At 34.8% G+C, this 17,126-nt stretch overlaps 3 protein-coding genes across 4 annotated transcripts in view; 2 read left to right on the forward strand and 1 right to left on the reverse strand.

The window, feature by feature from the left end:
* LOC21410656 (bZIP transcription factor TGA10) overlaps positions 1 to 4,065 on the forward strand; it is an 8,390-nt gene extending 4,325 nt beyond the window's left edge. Inside the window, exons 10-11 of the mRNA XM_010113096.2 lie at positions 896 to 1,135; positions 3,743 to 4,065. Of these exons, the coding sequence (XP_010111398.1) occupies positions 896 to 1,135; positions 3,743 to 3,892 (390 nt within the window). The 3' untranslated portion in view covers positions 3,893 to 4,065. The remainder of the gene's footprint in view (positions 1 to 895; positions 1,136 to 3,742) is intronic.
* A 4,012-nt stretch (positions 4,066 to 8,077) lies between these two features.
* LOC21410657 (60S ribosomal protein L6-1) lies at positions 8,078 to 10,120 on the forward strand. The gene is made up of 4 exons (XM_010113097.2): positions 8,078 to 8,451; positions 8,557 to 8,663; positions 9,379 to 9,560; positions 9,757 to 10,120. Exons 1-4 carry the CDS (start codon positions 8,192 to 8,194, stop codon positions 9,910 to 9,912), a joined length of 705 nt encoding a protein of 234 aa, XP_010111399.1. The 5' UTR covers positions 8,078 to 8,191; the 3' UTR covers positions 9,913 to 10,120.
* Positions 10,121 to 10,654: 534 nt separating this feature from the next.
* On the reverse strand, positions 10,655 to 13,549 carry LOC21410658 (FT-interacting protein 1). Of its 2 annotated transcripts, XM_024175358.1 has the most exons (2): positions 10,921 to 13,549; positions 10,738 to 10,861 (listed from the first exon to the last, which is right to left on the reverse strand). In XM_024175358.1, exons 1-2 carry the CDS (start codon positions 13,103 to 13,105, stop codon positions 10,806 to 10,808), a joined length of 2,241 nt encoding a protein of 746 aa, XP_024031126.1. In that variant the 5' UTR covers positions 13,106 to 13,549; the 3' UTR covers positions 10,738 to 10,805. The 2 variants fall into 2 exon arrangements, with proteins under 2 accessions (XP_010111400.1, XP_024031126.1); XM_010113098.2 differs by having other exon boundaries at positions 10,655 to 13,549.
* Between the last annotated feature and the right edge of the window lie 3,577 nt (positions 13,550 to 17,126).

Consider the following 17,126-nt stretch of genomic DNA (forward strand, 5'->3'; position numbering starts at 1 on the left):
AAAAAAAAAAAAAGAATTATAATTACTCTTGTTTTCAAATACTCATCATTTGCATCACTAAGAAAACCTTGCTAGCTGGCTTTCAAAATTATAAATAATGGCCTCTTCCGAAGAAAAAGATGAAAACAAAACGTGAAGCTATATATATATATATATATATATATATGTGTGTGTGTGTGTGTGTGTGTGTCATGTATATATATGTATAGGAAATGATGTGGTAGTAAGAAGTGTCGAACGAGGGGTACTATAGTATAGAATTAGTTAAATGCATGGGTGCAAGTTGGCGGTGGGCATGGGGCTAGAGAGATCTCAGCGTGAATATATCAATTAATGACGAAAGTTTTATGGTGAAGTTTTCCTCAATCGGGTCAAGTTAGGTATCATTTCAATAAAGCTATATATATCATGTTACTATATATACAATATAATTTCTGGTTTTGAAAGAGAGAGTTAGAGAAGGAGAATTTGCACGGTTAATTCTCTTGCTCTATATACATGTGCCTCTCTCATTCTTCGAACTCTCATATATATGGAAACAAAACCTTGGTTTTCTTCTCCATTTGGTTTCTAGCAAATAAATAAGAAAAGACCCATATCTCTAGTACTTTACGTTATACCCCATATATCACATATGACAAAAAAAGTTTTGGTGAACGCGGAATATTATGAAAGTAACATTATCTTGTAGTGTCCATTTTAATTAACATGTTACACTTTATTAGAGTTTTTCGGATTGTAATTCATATTTCTAACTGTTAGGTATCACATTAAATTAAAAAAGTATATAAAACATACAGTTTATAATTATTTTCTCAAGCCCTACTATAGAAATCTGCTTTCTTAATTTTTTTCTAAAAATATATTTTATCATATTGTGATTGTTTTGTTTCAGATTATTCCGAGTCAAATAGAGCCATTGACGGAGCAACAAATATTGGGTATATGCGGGTTACAACAGTCGACACAAGAGGCTGAAGAAGCTCTTTCTCAAGGGCTTGAAGCTCTGAATCAGTCTCTTTCGGACACCATAACCTCCGACTCCTTAAGCTGTCCTCCAAACATGGCCAACTACATGGGACAAATGGCTCTCGCCATGAACAAGCTCTCCACTCTTGAAGGTTTTGTCAGACAGGTACGCATGTCCATATATAATTCAAATATGACTTAAAAACTAATAAAGTCAATAATATTTGGTATGATAATAAGAGAATAATATTGATTGAAAAGGAAATTAATAAGAATCGTGTTTAATTAGTACATGTGAACATATATATGAGGGAGTTTTATTTTTATTAGGGGTCGCTATCAGTTTGTGGTCCTCCATATTATGATCATGTTTCTGAGTAACGTGGGGCCCAAGGAACAGGAATATGTGCCTGTTTGGGTTGGGATACCTACCACCAATCCATGAACCACTCCATGTCTTGCTCTCAAGAGGAGAATCGGTGGTTACATGGAATCTACGGGGACGTTTGGTAGAGGGATTCGTTCTTTGATTCGAATCATGATTCGTAGTTTGTTATAGTATTTTTTCTCATAAAAAATACACATAAATCGAAAATAATTCGAATCACATGATTTAAATCCTCCAACCAAACGAACCCTACATATATATATACGCCCCCTCTCATGAAATGTCGAGGCTTAACATAATTCATGTATGGAAAGCGACATTTCTACATCATAAACCCATGTCTTGTATATATGTATGTGTGTCTGATAGTTAATCCCAGCGAGTTAGACGGCATAGTCTATCGGTGAGGGAACAAGACTATCATCATCTTGCTTTATTTAACCGCCAACACTTCTGATGGGGATGGGGTTGGGATGGTGCGCTAGCTTCTTGTTGAGGGGCAAGGCTCAACAATACTGATCCTAGAGATAAGCTAACGTCTGCCTCCTTTCTGAACTTTTGTTTATTACCGGGAAAAAAAAAAAAAAAAAAAGTCTAGTAATTAATGAAGTTTTGAAATTTAGTTAAATAAAGTTTTCACGCAAAACGTAACATTTCTAGGAGATTATCCTTCTACATCGCTAAGCACCTAGTATGCAAGTGGATTTTTTTTGAGGTTGTGTTCAGAGCTTCTAATATATTTATTTTGCCCCTAATGCCATTAGCTAACCCATAATTATAGTCTTTATTAATTTAAATTAAAATATAATTTTATGTAAAAAAATTTTATTATAATAAAAAAAAATTAAATATGATTATTTTTTAAAATTTTTTATTATAATAAAACTTAAATTTTAAATTTAAATTGATAAACCGAATCTTCTTCTAATCGCCCTTGGTTCACATTTATAAGACTCATCCTTGATTGGTTTCACAACTATCTAGTGATGACTCACAAGTCACAAGCATCAAATCCGTACACGTTGCACGAGAATATAATGTTCATGATGGTCCCCACACATCATGTCCATCTCCATCCAAATGATGGCCTTTGGGACCATATCTTGTGATGTCATCATCTCAGAGTCGTAACCGTTTGACTTAGAAAGCCTGAAAAAAACATAATTCGTTTCTGACCATTTTGTGCTAAATCAAAAATAGGCATACCTCAGTTAAGGAAAAACCCTCCACAACATCCCCCCCACACACACACATACGCAATCGGAATTTTGCCATAATTGCACGTGTTTGAGCAACTTGTGCATATCCATATTTGGCCTCTTTTCCTTCATTTATTTTGTTTTTCTTTTCTTTTTCTCTTTGAGATTTCTCCATAAAAACTCTCGTCTAGAATTAATAAACTATCATTAATTCTTTATTTTTTAACTAAGAAAGTGTTTAGTAAAGAATTCATATCATAATTTGAATTATAATTCGTGATTTATTACAGTATTTTTTCTCATAAAAAATACACATAAATTAAAAATGATTCTGAATCATAATTTTAAATCCATAAATTAAACGTCTACTAACGTATTCATAATTTTAAATTAAGAAAGTCCTCCCTCTAAATAATGATAGTGATATAGGCCCCACCATATAGAATATTAATAATGGAGAAACAGAACTACTACTTTGAATAATCACTCATGATTTGGACCTTAATTAGGATATTATCGAATCAAAAACTTGGGTATTGAAAGAAGAGTCATTGTCGTTATAAGAAAACGTTAAATGTCACCTATCGCAATGCCAGTTTATTTCTTTGGTTGACCTCTATTAATATATATGCTTTTCAAGCTGACTTATTTTTTAGCTTAATTTCATTGTTTCAGTATGAATAAGTTGTCTACATTAATTCTTAGAGTGCTCATTATAATCTAGAATACTTTTCGTGAAAAGGTAGTTTGTCAAGAAATTTATAATTAATTCAATTCAGCAATAATATTTTCTTTACGTTTTTGCGTGTAAATACATTTCTTTTTGAACTTTCCTTTCAGTTGGGGGGGGCAAAATGTTAAGTAAAAGTAAAACCTACCACACGACTAACCTACCTAGAAAATTTTCATTTCGTCTAACAACTGATTCTTTTGGCTGTTTGTGATTAATCAAATCTCTTATTATGACTAAACTCCGACTAATTTTACATGATTAGAAACGCGAGAAGTTTAAATCCACAAGCTAACCAAAAAGTCTTTAATTATCATTTCTTTGCTCATCTAGGTTAACCGTTTGCCCTTCAAGAAAGATTAGACCTTAATAAGAATTTGAGGGCAATAATACAATTAATTTATTTGGTTATTCTCTAATTATTGAGACTAAGAATAAATTTAATGACTTCTACAGGCCGATAATCTGAGGCACCAGACCATTCACCGGCTGCACCAAATCTTGACGACCCGCCAAGCCGCGAGATGTTTGCTAGCAATTGCCGAGTACTTCCATCGTCTCCGAGCTCTCAGCTCTCTATGGTTGGCTCGTACTCGGCAGGAATGAATAGAAAAGCTAATTCTAAAAACCTAAAGCCAATATTTCAAGCTAATCAGATGTCTTTTACTATTCTTAAGTCATTATTAGTTGGCATATCTTTAATATTTAATAGTTAATTTCCCTTTCAATATTTCTTTCACACAAATATAGAGATAATGTATAGCACTAGACGATTATATGTAGATCACTTTCCAAGAAGTAGAATTTAATTACTCACTCCTTTATATCTTTTATTTTCTTGTTTACGTATTCGATCCCATTAATATATATATATATATATATATATATAAATGGAAAATGTTATCAATTGGCATGGCGGCCCTCTCTGACCAAGTAGGATATAGAGAGGGTTTGAAAAGGAAGAAGAAAAAGTTTGGCATGGACAATTAATTAAGGGAAATTTAAGAAGCGGATTTCTACTAAATGTCTTTTGTGGAATATCTGAGAAGCCGGGTGTTGAAAGTTAACGCTCGAAATGTCCATGTGTAGTTAGGGTTTTGTTGCATGCAAGTTCCTTTTGTTTATAATTAGGTGAAGATGAAGACAAGCTACTAATTAGCCAGCCTTTGGCTAGGAATTTTGGCATTTCCATCTTTTAAAATAAGAGATATATATTCACGTGAAGAAGAATAAGAAAAAAACAAAACAAAAAAAAAAAAAAAGCAAAAATTTAAGCTCAATTTCTCTCTCCTACATGATATATGCACACACGCACTAGAGTAGGTGACTACAGACTAAAAGGATAATATATAATAATATCTTGTCATTGAGGTAATAATTTATCAAAATAAATCAAGAAAGATAGCAAATAAAAAAATTGTAGTGAAATACACATAAAATTAAATTTAGTTTCAAGAATTTGAAATGGACCGTCTAATTAATATATTCTAGGATTTCTTACTCTTTGCTCCATCACTCCATTTATATTAAAAAAACAAAAAACAGTTAATAAAGGATTCACTTTATCATAGTGTGCCATGATATCCTTAAAGCCTATTAGCGGTTTTACTAAAAAAAATTAGAGATAAAAGCCTATTAAGAGATACAACCACCACGTATTTTTTGCTTATTGACAATAAATATTATGAGAAATTAAACCCTGAATTCTCTTAACGCACTTCTTTAATTTTGTATCATTTTTCTTACAATTTTGGCCTCTTAAGTTAATTTATAAAGTGGAAAATGATTGCATAAATGTTATTATGTTTAAAAAGGGAATAAATTTCTATTTTTGATTTGAGATAAAAAGGAAAATAACATATTTCAAAAATATTTTTGAAGAGGATTGTAGTAAATAGCAATATATTTACTAATAAATGTTTTTAAACCCTGCGTAAATAAGTTATTTATACTAAGTATATAACAATAAATAAATCATTTATGCCTAGTAAATAATTATCTATAAGTGTTATTTACTTATATTATTGTAATATATATATATATATATAATTTACTAAAACACGAAAAGGGAGAAGGAATGAAATAGAATATTTGATATGGTGCTTAGTATATTATAGCATAATTTTTTAGAACGAGTAGATATAGCGTAATTTAATATTGGGATAATGAGGGAAATAACATAATTGGTAAAGTGATTAGTAAATTATAGCATATTTTTTTAATATAATAAATTATAGTATAATTTGATATTTTAAGTTTTAAATATTATTAAAAACCTAAAAATATCTCTAAACCTCTTATTCTACCTCACTCTTCCCCTCTAAACATCTATTTTTTTTTAAAAAAATAGTTAATTATAGCATATTCTTTAAAATAGACAGGTATAGTCAAGTCCACCATGGCCGGGACCGGCAATTGGCTCTGGGGACCGAAAATCATTTTCTGGCAACTTGTGACCATTTTTTGGTGACCAGTGACCGTTTAACATTGTATTTACTGATAAATACCATACTTACTATATAATACTGTATTTACTACTAGTAAATACCATATTTATCTGAAAAGCTGAATAATGACTCTGGCGACCGTTTAACGCTGTATTTACAAATAAATATTGTATTTACCAATAAATTTCATATTTACTAGTAAATATCATATTTACCCAAAAATCCGGTTATCGACTTTGGTGACCGTTTAACACTGTATTTACTAGTAAATATTGTATGTACTAGTAAATATCATATTTATCTAAAACTTTAGGCACCGATTTCGACGATCGTTTAACATTGTATTTGTTAGGAAATACCATATTTATTATATTTATTTGAAAATATGGGGATCGGCTCCGGCGACTAGTAAATATCGTATTTACCATATTTATTTGAAAATTCAGCAATCGGCCCCGGCAACTAATAAATACCATATTTACCATATTTATCTAAAAATTTGACGACCGGCTCTGGCCACTAGTAAATACCGTATTTACCAGGTTCAAAGTTATTCACTGATGTATTTATTGGTAAATACAGTGTTTACCAGGTTCAAACTCGATTTCAAACTTACTTATGAAAATAACACAAATATGATAAATATTGTATTTACCGGTAAATACCATATTTATCATATTTATTGAAGCTTTGATGACTAGTAAATATTGTATTAACCATTAAATACCATAGTTACCATATTTACTATATTTATTCAAAAATTCAACGACAGGCTCCGGTGACCAGTAAATACTATATTTATCGGTGAATAACATATTTATTGATAAATAATATACTTATCATATTTATCTAAAAATTTAGCAACTGATTCCAACAACCAATAAATACCGTATTTATCAAATCTTTCCTTAAAAAAAAAAAACTAATGTATTTACCAAATTAGTAGAAAAAAAAATCACAATCTCATATCCAAAAGTCACAAGCTCATAACCAAATTAATCTAAAACTCACAAACAAAACAATACTATATTTACATTTACTTTGTAAAAAATATTACATAAATATTTTTAATAAACCAGTCTCTCGGTTCCCCATTATTGGCATGCCGGAGAAGAAGGCTGGTCTCGCCGGCGTCATGACTCAAGCACAGTAGCGACCGTAGAAGAAGGCTCGTGCAGCTCGTTAACGTCGTGACGCGAGCACATCAGCGGTCGGAGAAGGCTGGTGCAGATCTGAAACGAAGCTTGGTGACGCCTTCGCCGTCGCGACTCAACCGAGATCACGGAGAAAGCGAGATCACTGAGATCTCCATTGCCGTATTTCTGCCGGATCTGGTTCGAGGTCCCACCGGAGAAGGTGCAGACAATCGGCGGCGGAGGCGGTGAAATCGCGAGTTCCCGGAGATCGGAATCGCGATCTATGTTCCTGGAGGCTGAGCTGTTTGATGTGGCGGCTGAGAGGTTTCATGGGGAGAAAACCCTATAAGGGTAAAAATGAAAAAGAACAATTTATTTAAAAATGAAATCAACAAATATGCTATAATTTACTAACTTTAAAAACTATGCTATATAATTCATTTGCACCTCAAAAATATGTTAATTGGTGCATTTTCCCTTAATATTTTAGGCTCCAAACACTATTAAAAATTCAAAACTACCCTTCAACTCTTTCCTCCCACTCCCTCTCTCCTTCCCCCCTATAGTCAGGTACACCAATGCCGATGACCGGTAAATTGGACACAGTTGCCGGCGACTGACGTATTTACCCAGAAATATCGTTGATATTGAAAACTAATAAATACAATATTCATCCGTAGATATGGCCAGTCGACACCTAAATTCAGCGACCGACAAATATAGTATTTACTCATAAATAACCTGGAACTATAGTATTTATAGGTTACCGACTATCGACACCAATGACGACGCAACTGACGACAAAGAGAGAGATAGAGAGAGGCAGTTGACTAAGTGAGAAACAAAAGAAATGAGAACCTGTTAAAAAAATGCTATAAAGTTCAATAGCATGTGTAAACTATGTTATTTGCTATATTTTCTTTTTGAAGAATAGGTTTCTTTTTACTGGATTTACTGTTCTAATTCGCTGTCCATATTTCGGACAAACAACCTACTAGCGCAGCGCCTCATAGACATGGTTTTCTTTATGGGCTGAAAAGAGGTCTATACTACCGGGGCCGTAACTACAAGAAAATGGGCTGGGCTGGGCCTGTCATAAATCCTCGAATTTGAATATCACAATATAAGGGGCGAAACTCTAAAAACCAAAAAGCAATCACAAATCAAAAGTACGAAAATGCCACCGAACCGGGAAAAACAAAAAAATCCCTAATAAAATTCAAAAACATCCCTAATAATTAAATGTCAGCGTAGACAGAGTGAATTAGGGTTTTATTTCCATCACACTCGGAAGCAGAAGACGAAAATCTCAGGAAGCTTCAATGGCGGCGAAGAAGGTGAGGAACCCCCGGAAGAGCCGGAACCCCGACCTGATCCGGGGCGTGGGAAAGTACTCGCGCTCCAAAATGTACCACAAGAGAGGCCTCTGGGCCATCAAGACCAAAAACGGCGGCGTTTTTCCCCGCCACGACGCCAAGCCAGCCGCCGAGGCACCGCCGCAGAAGCCGCCAAAGTTCTACCCCGCCGACGACGTCAAGAAGCCGCTCGTTAACAAGCGCAAGCACAAGCCCACCAAGCTCAGGTTTTTTTGCTTTATTTGGTTCGAAATGTGGTTTTTGATTGTTTAGGTTTTTTTTATTCTTTTAAGGCTCATTTTGTTTTTCTGATTTGATTTGGTGAAAATCAGAGCGAGTATCACGCCTGGGACGGTGTTGATTATCCTCGCCGGAAGGTTTAAGGGCAAAAGAGTGGTCTTCTTGAAGCAGCTCTCGTCTGGGCTTCTTCTGGTCACAGGTCAGCTTTTCTGATTTTGTTTTTCTCTTTCAGTTATTGGTGAAAAAACTTGTTTTTCGTTGTTTTTTTTTTTTTTTTATATTAAATGCAACTTGAATTAAATGTGTTCTGCATTTCTTGTGTTTTTCATAATGTTAAATGTTAGAGTATATAGGAAATGTACTGTATATACGTGATTCTAAGTATTCCCAGTTGATTTAATTTGTGATTGTTCTAAGCTCAAATGGACTGGGATGAACCGATTTTTTGTTCATATGGTTTTAGGTTGATATATTGGGGGATTTCTAATCAATGAAGAACTAGCATTGGAAACTAATTGTTGTTCTGTATAACTGTATTCTTTATAATACTTCTGATCAATGTGGTTAAAGTTTCTCTTTTGATTACTTTTTAAGTGTTTAACATTCTTGAGTGGCAGACATTTAGCCTCTAACATGCTCTAGTTCATGCATTGGGTCATTCGAGTTCAGTTAGAAAGAGCTAATTGTGAATTGGGTTTCTGTTTGTTACCATCTTGTTGTGGGTGTCTTTTCTTTTCTTCTTTTTAAAAATATATATATATATATATATATATATATTTTTTTTTTTAGGGATGATAACAATTCATAACGATGGGAAAGTGTATGTGTAAATGCTTCTTGGAGGTGAAATCATGTTACTGCTTGCCTTTTTGTATTGGTTTATTGATTGTTGATTTGTGGTTTTATGCATATAGGACCATTCAATATTAATGGGGTTCCTTTGAGACGTGTGAACCAATCCTATGTGATTGGAACTTCCACCAAGGTTGACATTTTGGGCCTAAATGTAGAGAAGTTTGATGACAAGTACTTCGCCAAGGAAGCTGAAAAGAAGAAAAAGAAGGGAGAAGGAGAGTTTTTTGACGCAGAGAAAGAGGTTGATTATCTTCGTTGTTTGTTTCCATCAAATTCATCACCTCTTGCTACTGTTTTGGGAACGTGATCTTGATACAACATTTTCATGCCTGCTTGGATCTTTACTTTTGCCTTTTCATGTTACTTTTCATATCTCTCTTTCTTTCCACATTATTTGGTTCTTATGTTATCTTTGTTTATACCGCTATGAACCGTAGGAAAAGAACCAGCTTCCACAAGAAAAGAAAGATGACCAGAAGGCTGTGGATGCCGCATTGATAAAATCAATTGAAGCAGTACCAGACTTGAAAACTTATTTGGCAGCTAGGTTTTCTCTTAAGTTGGGCATGAAGCCTCACGAGCTTGTCTTTTAGAGTATGCTTCAGTTATTTCCCATATTAGGGCAATTTTCTATCTTGAATTGAACTTGTTTGATTTAAATTATAAGTGGTTGTATTTTTATATCACTGGCAAAGCTACATAAGTTTTGTGTTGACCAGAGAGTAATTTTTCTTCTTTTTTCAGTTTTGGCTGTCTGGTAGACGTGTTGGACCATCTATTGAATCAAATTTCTGTTTTCCATGTGTTGTGTTTTTTGTCCCCTTTTTAATTTTTTTTTTCTTTTTGGTACTCCTTGCATAAGGAACAATAACTCATCTTAAAAAAATGAATGCTAACAACTGTCCTACGTTAGCGCCGATTGTGTTGAGCACCATTCATAATGATTTTTCATAAATGAAATCATTTTGAAAGATCAGGAGGTTGTGGATGCACCCCCAATTGATAAAAAAAGTTACATCTTATGGACGAGTTTTTCAGATGTTACTCTCCGGGATAATTTGTTCTATCAATTAATTTAGCAATTATTGCATCCTATATCAATGGCAGGGCTATAATTTTGAATTTGCCGGTTTGAAGAAATTTCTTCTTGCCATTACCATTTTGTTTCAGTCAAGTTGCCCATTCTCTGTTGGATCATGTATTGCTTTCTCTCTATTGACGAGACGAGAATCTGGTAGCGATAATCAGATCTAATTCTTAGGGATAGAAGAAATCTTGAAACAACCATTGCAAATGTTTTCTGGACCTTTATTCCCAAACAACACACCAATCAAGAAACAAATACTAGAAAATAGAAAAATGACCCCAATATCAAACTCAACAAAGATAAAAGGACTTGGAATAAACGACTCCAAAGCCTTCTCAGAGCATGCTATCGGCACAAGAAGGCAATCTTCTGAAGAAGTTACTTGGAACAGAAGGCAGCTTACTCCGAAATCTTGGATGACGCAGCCAAAATATGCCTGCAAGCAGAGCAATCATCTGAAATGGCGTCACATAGAGAAGCACAGCAACAATCAGACAGAAGATAACGAACATACTTGTTGCTCTTGGGTCTCTCCAACTAAGCAGAGCCTGGAATCTCTCCCCCTGAGTTGCAATATCTCCGACCACTGTCTGAATCCTCCCGGCAACACTTCGAAGCCTGTCGTAGCGCATCCTCACCACATCTTGGAGCTTTGAAGTAGGGAAAGTGTCAAACTCCTCATCAAGCTCATCTGGATGAACGGCCTCTGCCCATGAGAGCTTGGTGTCCATGTGAGGAGGATGCCTTGGCCGGAACCGGAAATTCCATATTCCAATGAGGAACATGTAGAGGAAGATTGTTGGGAGGATCAATTCAGGGTAGCAGATAAGTATGAAGAACAGAACATGAACCAAAATTGTTGTGACCGGGTTCTTCCAGTGACACACTTCACCAAGCCACTTGCTCATAGAGATCACACCAGAGAAGAGTGAGACAATTCTAAAGAAGTTTGCTTTGCTTCTTCTCATGCTCCACATGTGAGAATCCACATCGAGCATGTACTCCACAACCTCTTTTCTTAATGGCGGGTCAGCTCTGCCAAGGCTCACCGCCACAATGGTCATTGCTTGGTACCTCAAACTGTCTAACTGGTTTACTGTGAATGGATGCAGGTAATGCATTTTGGGCAATAAAGGGTGACCATAAAGGTAGATTATGTTTGCCAAGGACAGACATGTGAATCGAACGGCTAATTGAAGCTCGCCCATCTTCTTCAACCCAGATGGTTGCAGAACAAGAAGTGGATAAGAGTTGGTGTAAATCCTATCCATCTCAAGGGTTGACAAACGGATTCTTACCTTGCCGATTCTCGAGTCTGCTGGTTTGTCATTCCCACCGAGATGGCAGTTGTCGAAAACTCCCAATGTGATCACCGTGCAAGGGTCGTAAACCTCCCATGTGTACTGCTCATTCCACTTGGGGTTGAAGCTCTCAGTGATTGTTCTTGTTCTGACCCATTTCTGCCCATATTTAGCCACACAATAAGCATCTGTAGTTCCTCTACCGTCCTTTGTCTTCATCGGAAGAAGCCCTTGTGCACTCAAGATACCGACTTCAAGAATCCCAATTGGCTGCTTCCACAGCTGCCTTGCGGTCGGCCTTACATCGCTTATATACATAGTTGATTCATCCAGTACATGGTAAGCACCTTCAAGACATACTCTCAGATGAATTCTGCTAGAGAACTTTAGCTCATGCCTCTTATCACCCTCCAAAACGCCAAAACCAAATCTTTCCAAGTTAAACCAACGAGAATGGACCGGCCTGTGATCCAACCTCCTCTCGAAGATGTTGAGAGACAAGGTTATCTTTCCCATTTCTTCGTCTTTCGCGGCGCCTATTTTGTTCTCAACTGTGAGAACCAGATGTTCTTCAAAAGGTTCAGCTGCCACAAAGAGCAAGTCTTCATTCCACATTGGATTGGTGGTTTTTGTTTGGCAGAGCTTCGTTTTGAGAACCTGGTTTCCAACTTGGGCCTTGACAAAAGCCTGAGGCGGTTGGCTTCTGTCTCTCGGTTCAACATCCTGAGCTTCAATTACATTGACTCTGAGATACCACAGTTTTGGTGAGACATAAACCTTTGATCGGATATTGTAAACCCCCTCACCATGAACCGAGGCCGCATCGGAGTGCCAGGCCTCAGGGAATGCCTCGTCAGCTTGTGTTCCCATCCAAACTGCAAGCATAACTTCTCCTCTAACCTTGGCGTCACTGTGCCTGTCCTCTAATCTATACCATTGAGGCGCCAAGGGACTATCTGGTGGGACTCTAGTTGGCACTTCATTCATGTCAAAGACCACTTTCCCTATGTAATCATCTCTTGACACCATTTCTCTATCTCTGACATAGACTTCCACAACGGATGATTGAATCTTCTCCTTCGAGAAAGCAAAGACCTGGTTCCATTCGGGGTTCGTTTTCTTTTCAAAGTGCTTTGTTTTCCCCTTGTAGTTTCCAAGCTTCACTTCTACGTAGGGGTCACAGTTTCCTGTAACAGGGTTGGTAGGGAGATTCTTAGCTTTCACTACTCGGACATAGAGATAGAACATCTGCTCGACGAGATCATAAGTGCTCGTAGCTCTTTCGCTGCTGATCCACCCTCCTCCACCACGTAATCCTCCGTGCGGCCATCTCTCCCCAAGCTGCGGTTTCGTGTCCTTCAACTTGTAGTCCTCCTTCGGGGCAGCTTGTGAACCCATTGACGCAACTCCTCAAAGAGTTCCTGACTTGCAAAACTTGAAATATTTTGCACTGCTCTTGTAACTTTAGTAACTGAAGAAAAAGAAAAAAATTGAGTATAGCAGAAGATGAAAGAGCATTATCTTTGGTTCCTCTCAGCATACAACAAAAGCCTCTTTATTTGTGCAATTGATGATATGATGATCTTCACTTCCTTTACACAATCCACAAATTAGTCTTTTTTTTTTTTTTTTTTTTTTTTGTGTGGAAAAAGTTGAAGATGAATATAGCTCTTATTTCTTTAGTTATATAATCTTTTGGGATTTTTGAGGTTGTAAAGGAGCTAGGACAAGTTCTATAATCAAGCTAGACATAATGCTCATTGTCATTGTGACCCTCTACAACCTTCACCAAATGCCTCATATGCCGTTTTGAGTTGCTTTATCAAAGCCAAAGATAACAAAATCAATTTGACAACATAAAAGCAAATGAAAGAAAAACATAGATTTATATTTGTTTATGGTGTGTAAGAGGAGAGTGGCAAAAAAAGAAAAAAAAAAAAAAAATGAAAAAGGCATCTGCTTTAGTTGAACGCATTAGTTTAGACTTCGACAATAATATAGTGAAGAGAAAGTGTAAAGAGCACAAGTGGTATAGTTGTAGAAATTCCACAACTCTGTAAAAAGACGTTTGATGTCCCACTTAAAAAGGACAAAGATGGTCTTTTTAGACAATAAATAAACAAATAAATAGAGTGAATTGTTGCAAGTTCCTTTCTTTTAGATTCTTTTCAGCTTTTGCATTTTGCTAAACTTGTAATACTGATTGAAATGTCTATTTTGCCCCTTTCATGGCTTTCTTGGTTTCGAAGATTCCTTCATTCTTGTTAGTGCATTATGGTAATTTTGGAACTGCCTAACACTTGGGGTATGACTTTCTGCTGTAGAAAGAATGCAAAAGGCAAAACATTTGAAAACGGAGAAGGATATTTAAAGAGATAAAGCATTGCGGTGAGCTTAAAAGAAACGCAAGAGCAAAATGGAAAAGCTTATGGAAGGGTGAGTGAGCTTGAACAAAAAGATGCTTTTGTACATTGATATTCTCCTCCTTTATTCGCTTTCGATATTAAATTTGGTACTGTGGGCGTTACTTTCTTTCTAAAAACAGAAGTTTAGGTACAATTCATTGAAACTCTGTCTCTTTAGTGTTGACAAGTTGACGAACACACCGTTAATATAACACAGTATTAAATCATCATATCTTTATTAAATTTCATTAAATTATTATACTTTCTTCGTTTCAATACAATTTTGATATATCATGACAGTTAAAAACTATTGTTATTCATAGGTTTTTTTTTTTTTTTTTTTTTTTTTTTTTTTAAATTTTTAAAATTTTTTTTTTTTTTTTTTTTTTTTTTATACATTTTTTTTTTTTTTTTTTTTTTTTTTTTTAAATATCTAGCAATTTTTTTTTTTTCTATTTTAGCTTTACATACCATTTCCATTAATTTAATGAAAGAACAAAGCTAGCTTTACCTCTATTACCAACCGCCTTTCCGGGGGTTTCAGGAGGGAGGAAAAGGGGGAGAAAAAAAGAAGAAGAAGAAGAACAGAACAGACATCTTCCTCTTTTGTTCTCTTGAATTAGTAATTTCCTTTTCCTCAACGGACCATATTTTTTGCTTCAAAATATGCAGATGGTGGTAAATTTTAAAGATGGACTTGACGAAAGTATTAGAGAATTGACTATTTTTTAAATCGCTGTTGTTATTTAATTTTGGGAATTTGTGGACTAATTCCAATAAGCCAAAAGTGTCAGACTAAAACAACTTGACGCGATTATGAACATCATATAATTGGGCAAGACTCCTTTCATCATGATGTTCAAAACGACCGTGATTGGTTGGTGAAGCAAAAAACTCTGACAAGTGATTCTTCAGAACTTTATCCTTCTGTGGTGTACTTTTATGTTTATGATTTCGAATTTATAATACTTAATGTCGTTTCTTGAAACTAATTTTTTTGTAACTAATTAATGGTTAAGATAATGTTTAGTATGAGAATTCGTGTCATAATTTAAATTATAATTCGTGATTTATAATAATTTTTTTTTATAAAGAACATACATAAATTAAAAATAATTTTAATTATAATTCTAAATTAATATCCACTATGATTTTTTAAACACATTGATAAAAGAGTGACTCCAAGCAAGTACTTCCTCTGACAAAGTGTTAAAGAACTTCTTTTGTTATTACACATGTGAAATAAGATAACTTACTGACTAATAATGTACCTATTTCGTCTTTACATTACACGATGATTAGATGAGAATCATACAGGGAAAAACCAGAATTACATTTTCTTTTTTTGTGTTTTTTTTTGGGCTAGAAAAAAATTTTATTGGGTTACTTGTGTGTCCGCATCAGCCAGTCAAATATAATTAAAAACAATAATTTTATCGATTTTGTAATCTAAATTTTCTATATGTTTATGAATTTTTTTAGAGTAAATTGCACTGTTGTACCCTTGTACTTTAATTTTGATAAAATACATCATGATCTTAAAATTAGTTACAATTGAAGTTCAATAGCTGAGAGTGTTATTAAATTGACAATTTGATATACGAGATTTACACGTAATGGTTTGAAAAGTGACGATTTTTATTTTTTATGTACAGATTATGTGTCTAAAATTATCAATGTTTGTTAGTTATTGGACTTTAATTATAACATATTTTAAAGTTTAGAGTGCATTTTATCAAAATTAAAAGTTTAGAGTCTATTTTGTAAAAAAAAAAAAATGAATTGTTTGAGGTGTAACGGTGCAATTTACTCTTTTTTTAGCACTATTAAAATTCAAAGTTTTTCGTAGTTGCGTTTGATTTTGTTTTTGACCAACTTTTGTATCTTGTCGTTTTTTCCCGTAGTAGTCGTTCTTTTGTGCCTCCCTCCCGGTCTACAAATTGTTGTCATTGTTCTTTTTCTTTTTTTTTTTTTTTGGGTGGAAGCTACAAATTGTTGTCCTTTGTGATCCAAGAGACTGACCTTTATTGTTTTGTTGTCGTTTAATAACTTCATTGTCGGGTTTTGTTCAGCACTTGTTCATTCATTTGTTTGTCGCTTAGTACTTTTCTTGTCGTTCTTGTATAGGCGATGCTGGGGCCCTTTTCCACAGCCAGTGCTAAACACTTGTCGTTTTGAGTATTCTTTAGTTTGTATTTCTTTTGTCGTTTTCCGAGACATTAGTTTATTTCTTTGAATTTTATTATTTTGGTATTGTCGTAAGGCCTCGTTCACTTCGCGGATTTGAGTTTTCAATTCGAGCTGAGATGTGACATTTTTTGAGAGCTTTTCACTGTAGTAAAAAAAAAGTTAGATGTAACATTTTCTGAGAACTTTTGACTGTAAAAACTTAAAACTGAAAACTCAAATCGGTGAAATGAATGAGCCCAGCTGCTTTGGCATTTGGCATTTGTTTTTTACTAGGTCTTAGCTGCTTTGGCATTTGTTTCTGAAAGCTGCAAGTTTGGTCTAGTCGAACCCCAATCATTTTACTCGGGGCCTGGGACTCGGCCTGCATAAACCCCAGATTGGGCCGGCTCGACCCCAACCCTTGGGCTGGGCTGGGCCTAAGGCCGAAAGCATTTTTGTGCCGTTCCGAACTCCCTTTTTTATTTTTATTTTTTAATTTACCATATAAACATTTGGGCTCCCCCTCGTTGGGTTTTGGGGCTGGTGGGCGGACCTTCTTACCTTTAGGGTCGGGTTGGTTAGGCGGCCCCGAGCATCTTCTTCTTCTTCTTCAATTTTTTTTATTAGATTAGATTCAATTGTTGATTGAATTATGTTATTTTTCTGCTACACACGAGTTTGTAATTTAATACATAAATGTAATATCTTTACTCCTTTGTTCAATTTTTTTTCTTGATTTGCTAATTTAGATTGTTGCATCAACTTGATTGTGGTTATGATCTTTTGTTTTTTTTTTTTTTTTTTTTTTTTTTTTTTTTTTACATTTTTTTTTGTTTTTTTGATCT

The sequence above is a fragment of the Morus notabilis genome, unplaced genomic scaffold (assembly GCF_000414095.1).
Source record: "Morus notabilis unplaced genomic scaffold, ASM41409v2 Scaffold78, whole genome shotgun sequence".
Lineage (NCBI taxonomy): Eukaryota > Viridiplantae > Streptophyta > Magnoliopsida > Rosales > Moraceae > Morus > Morus notabilis.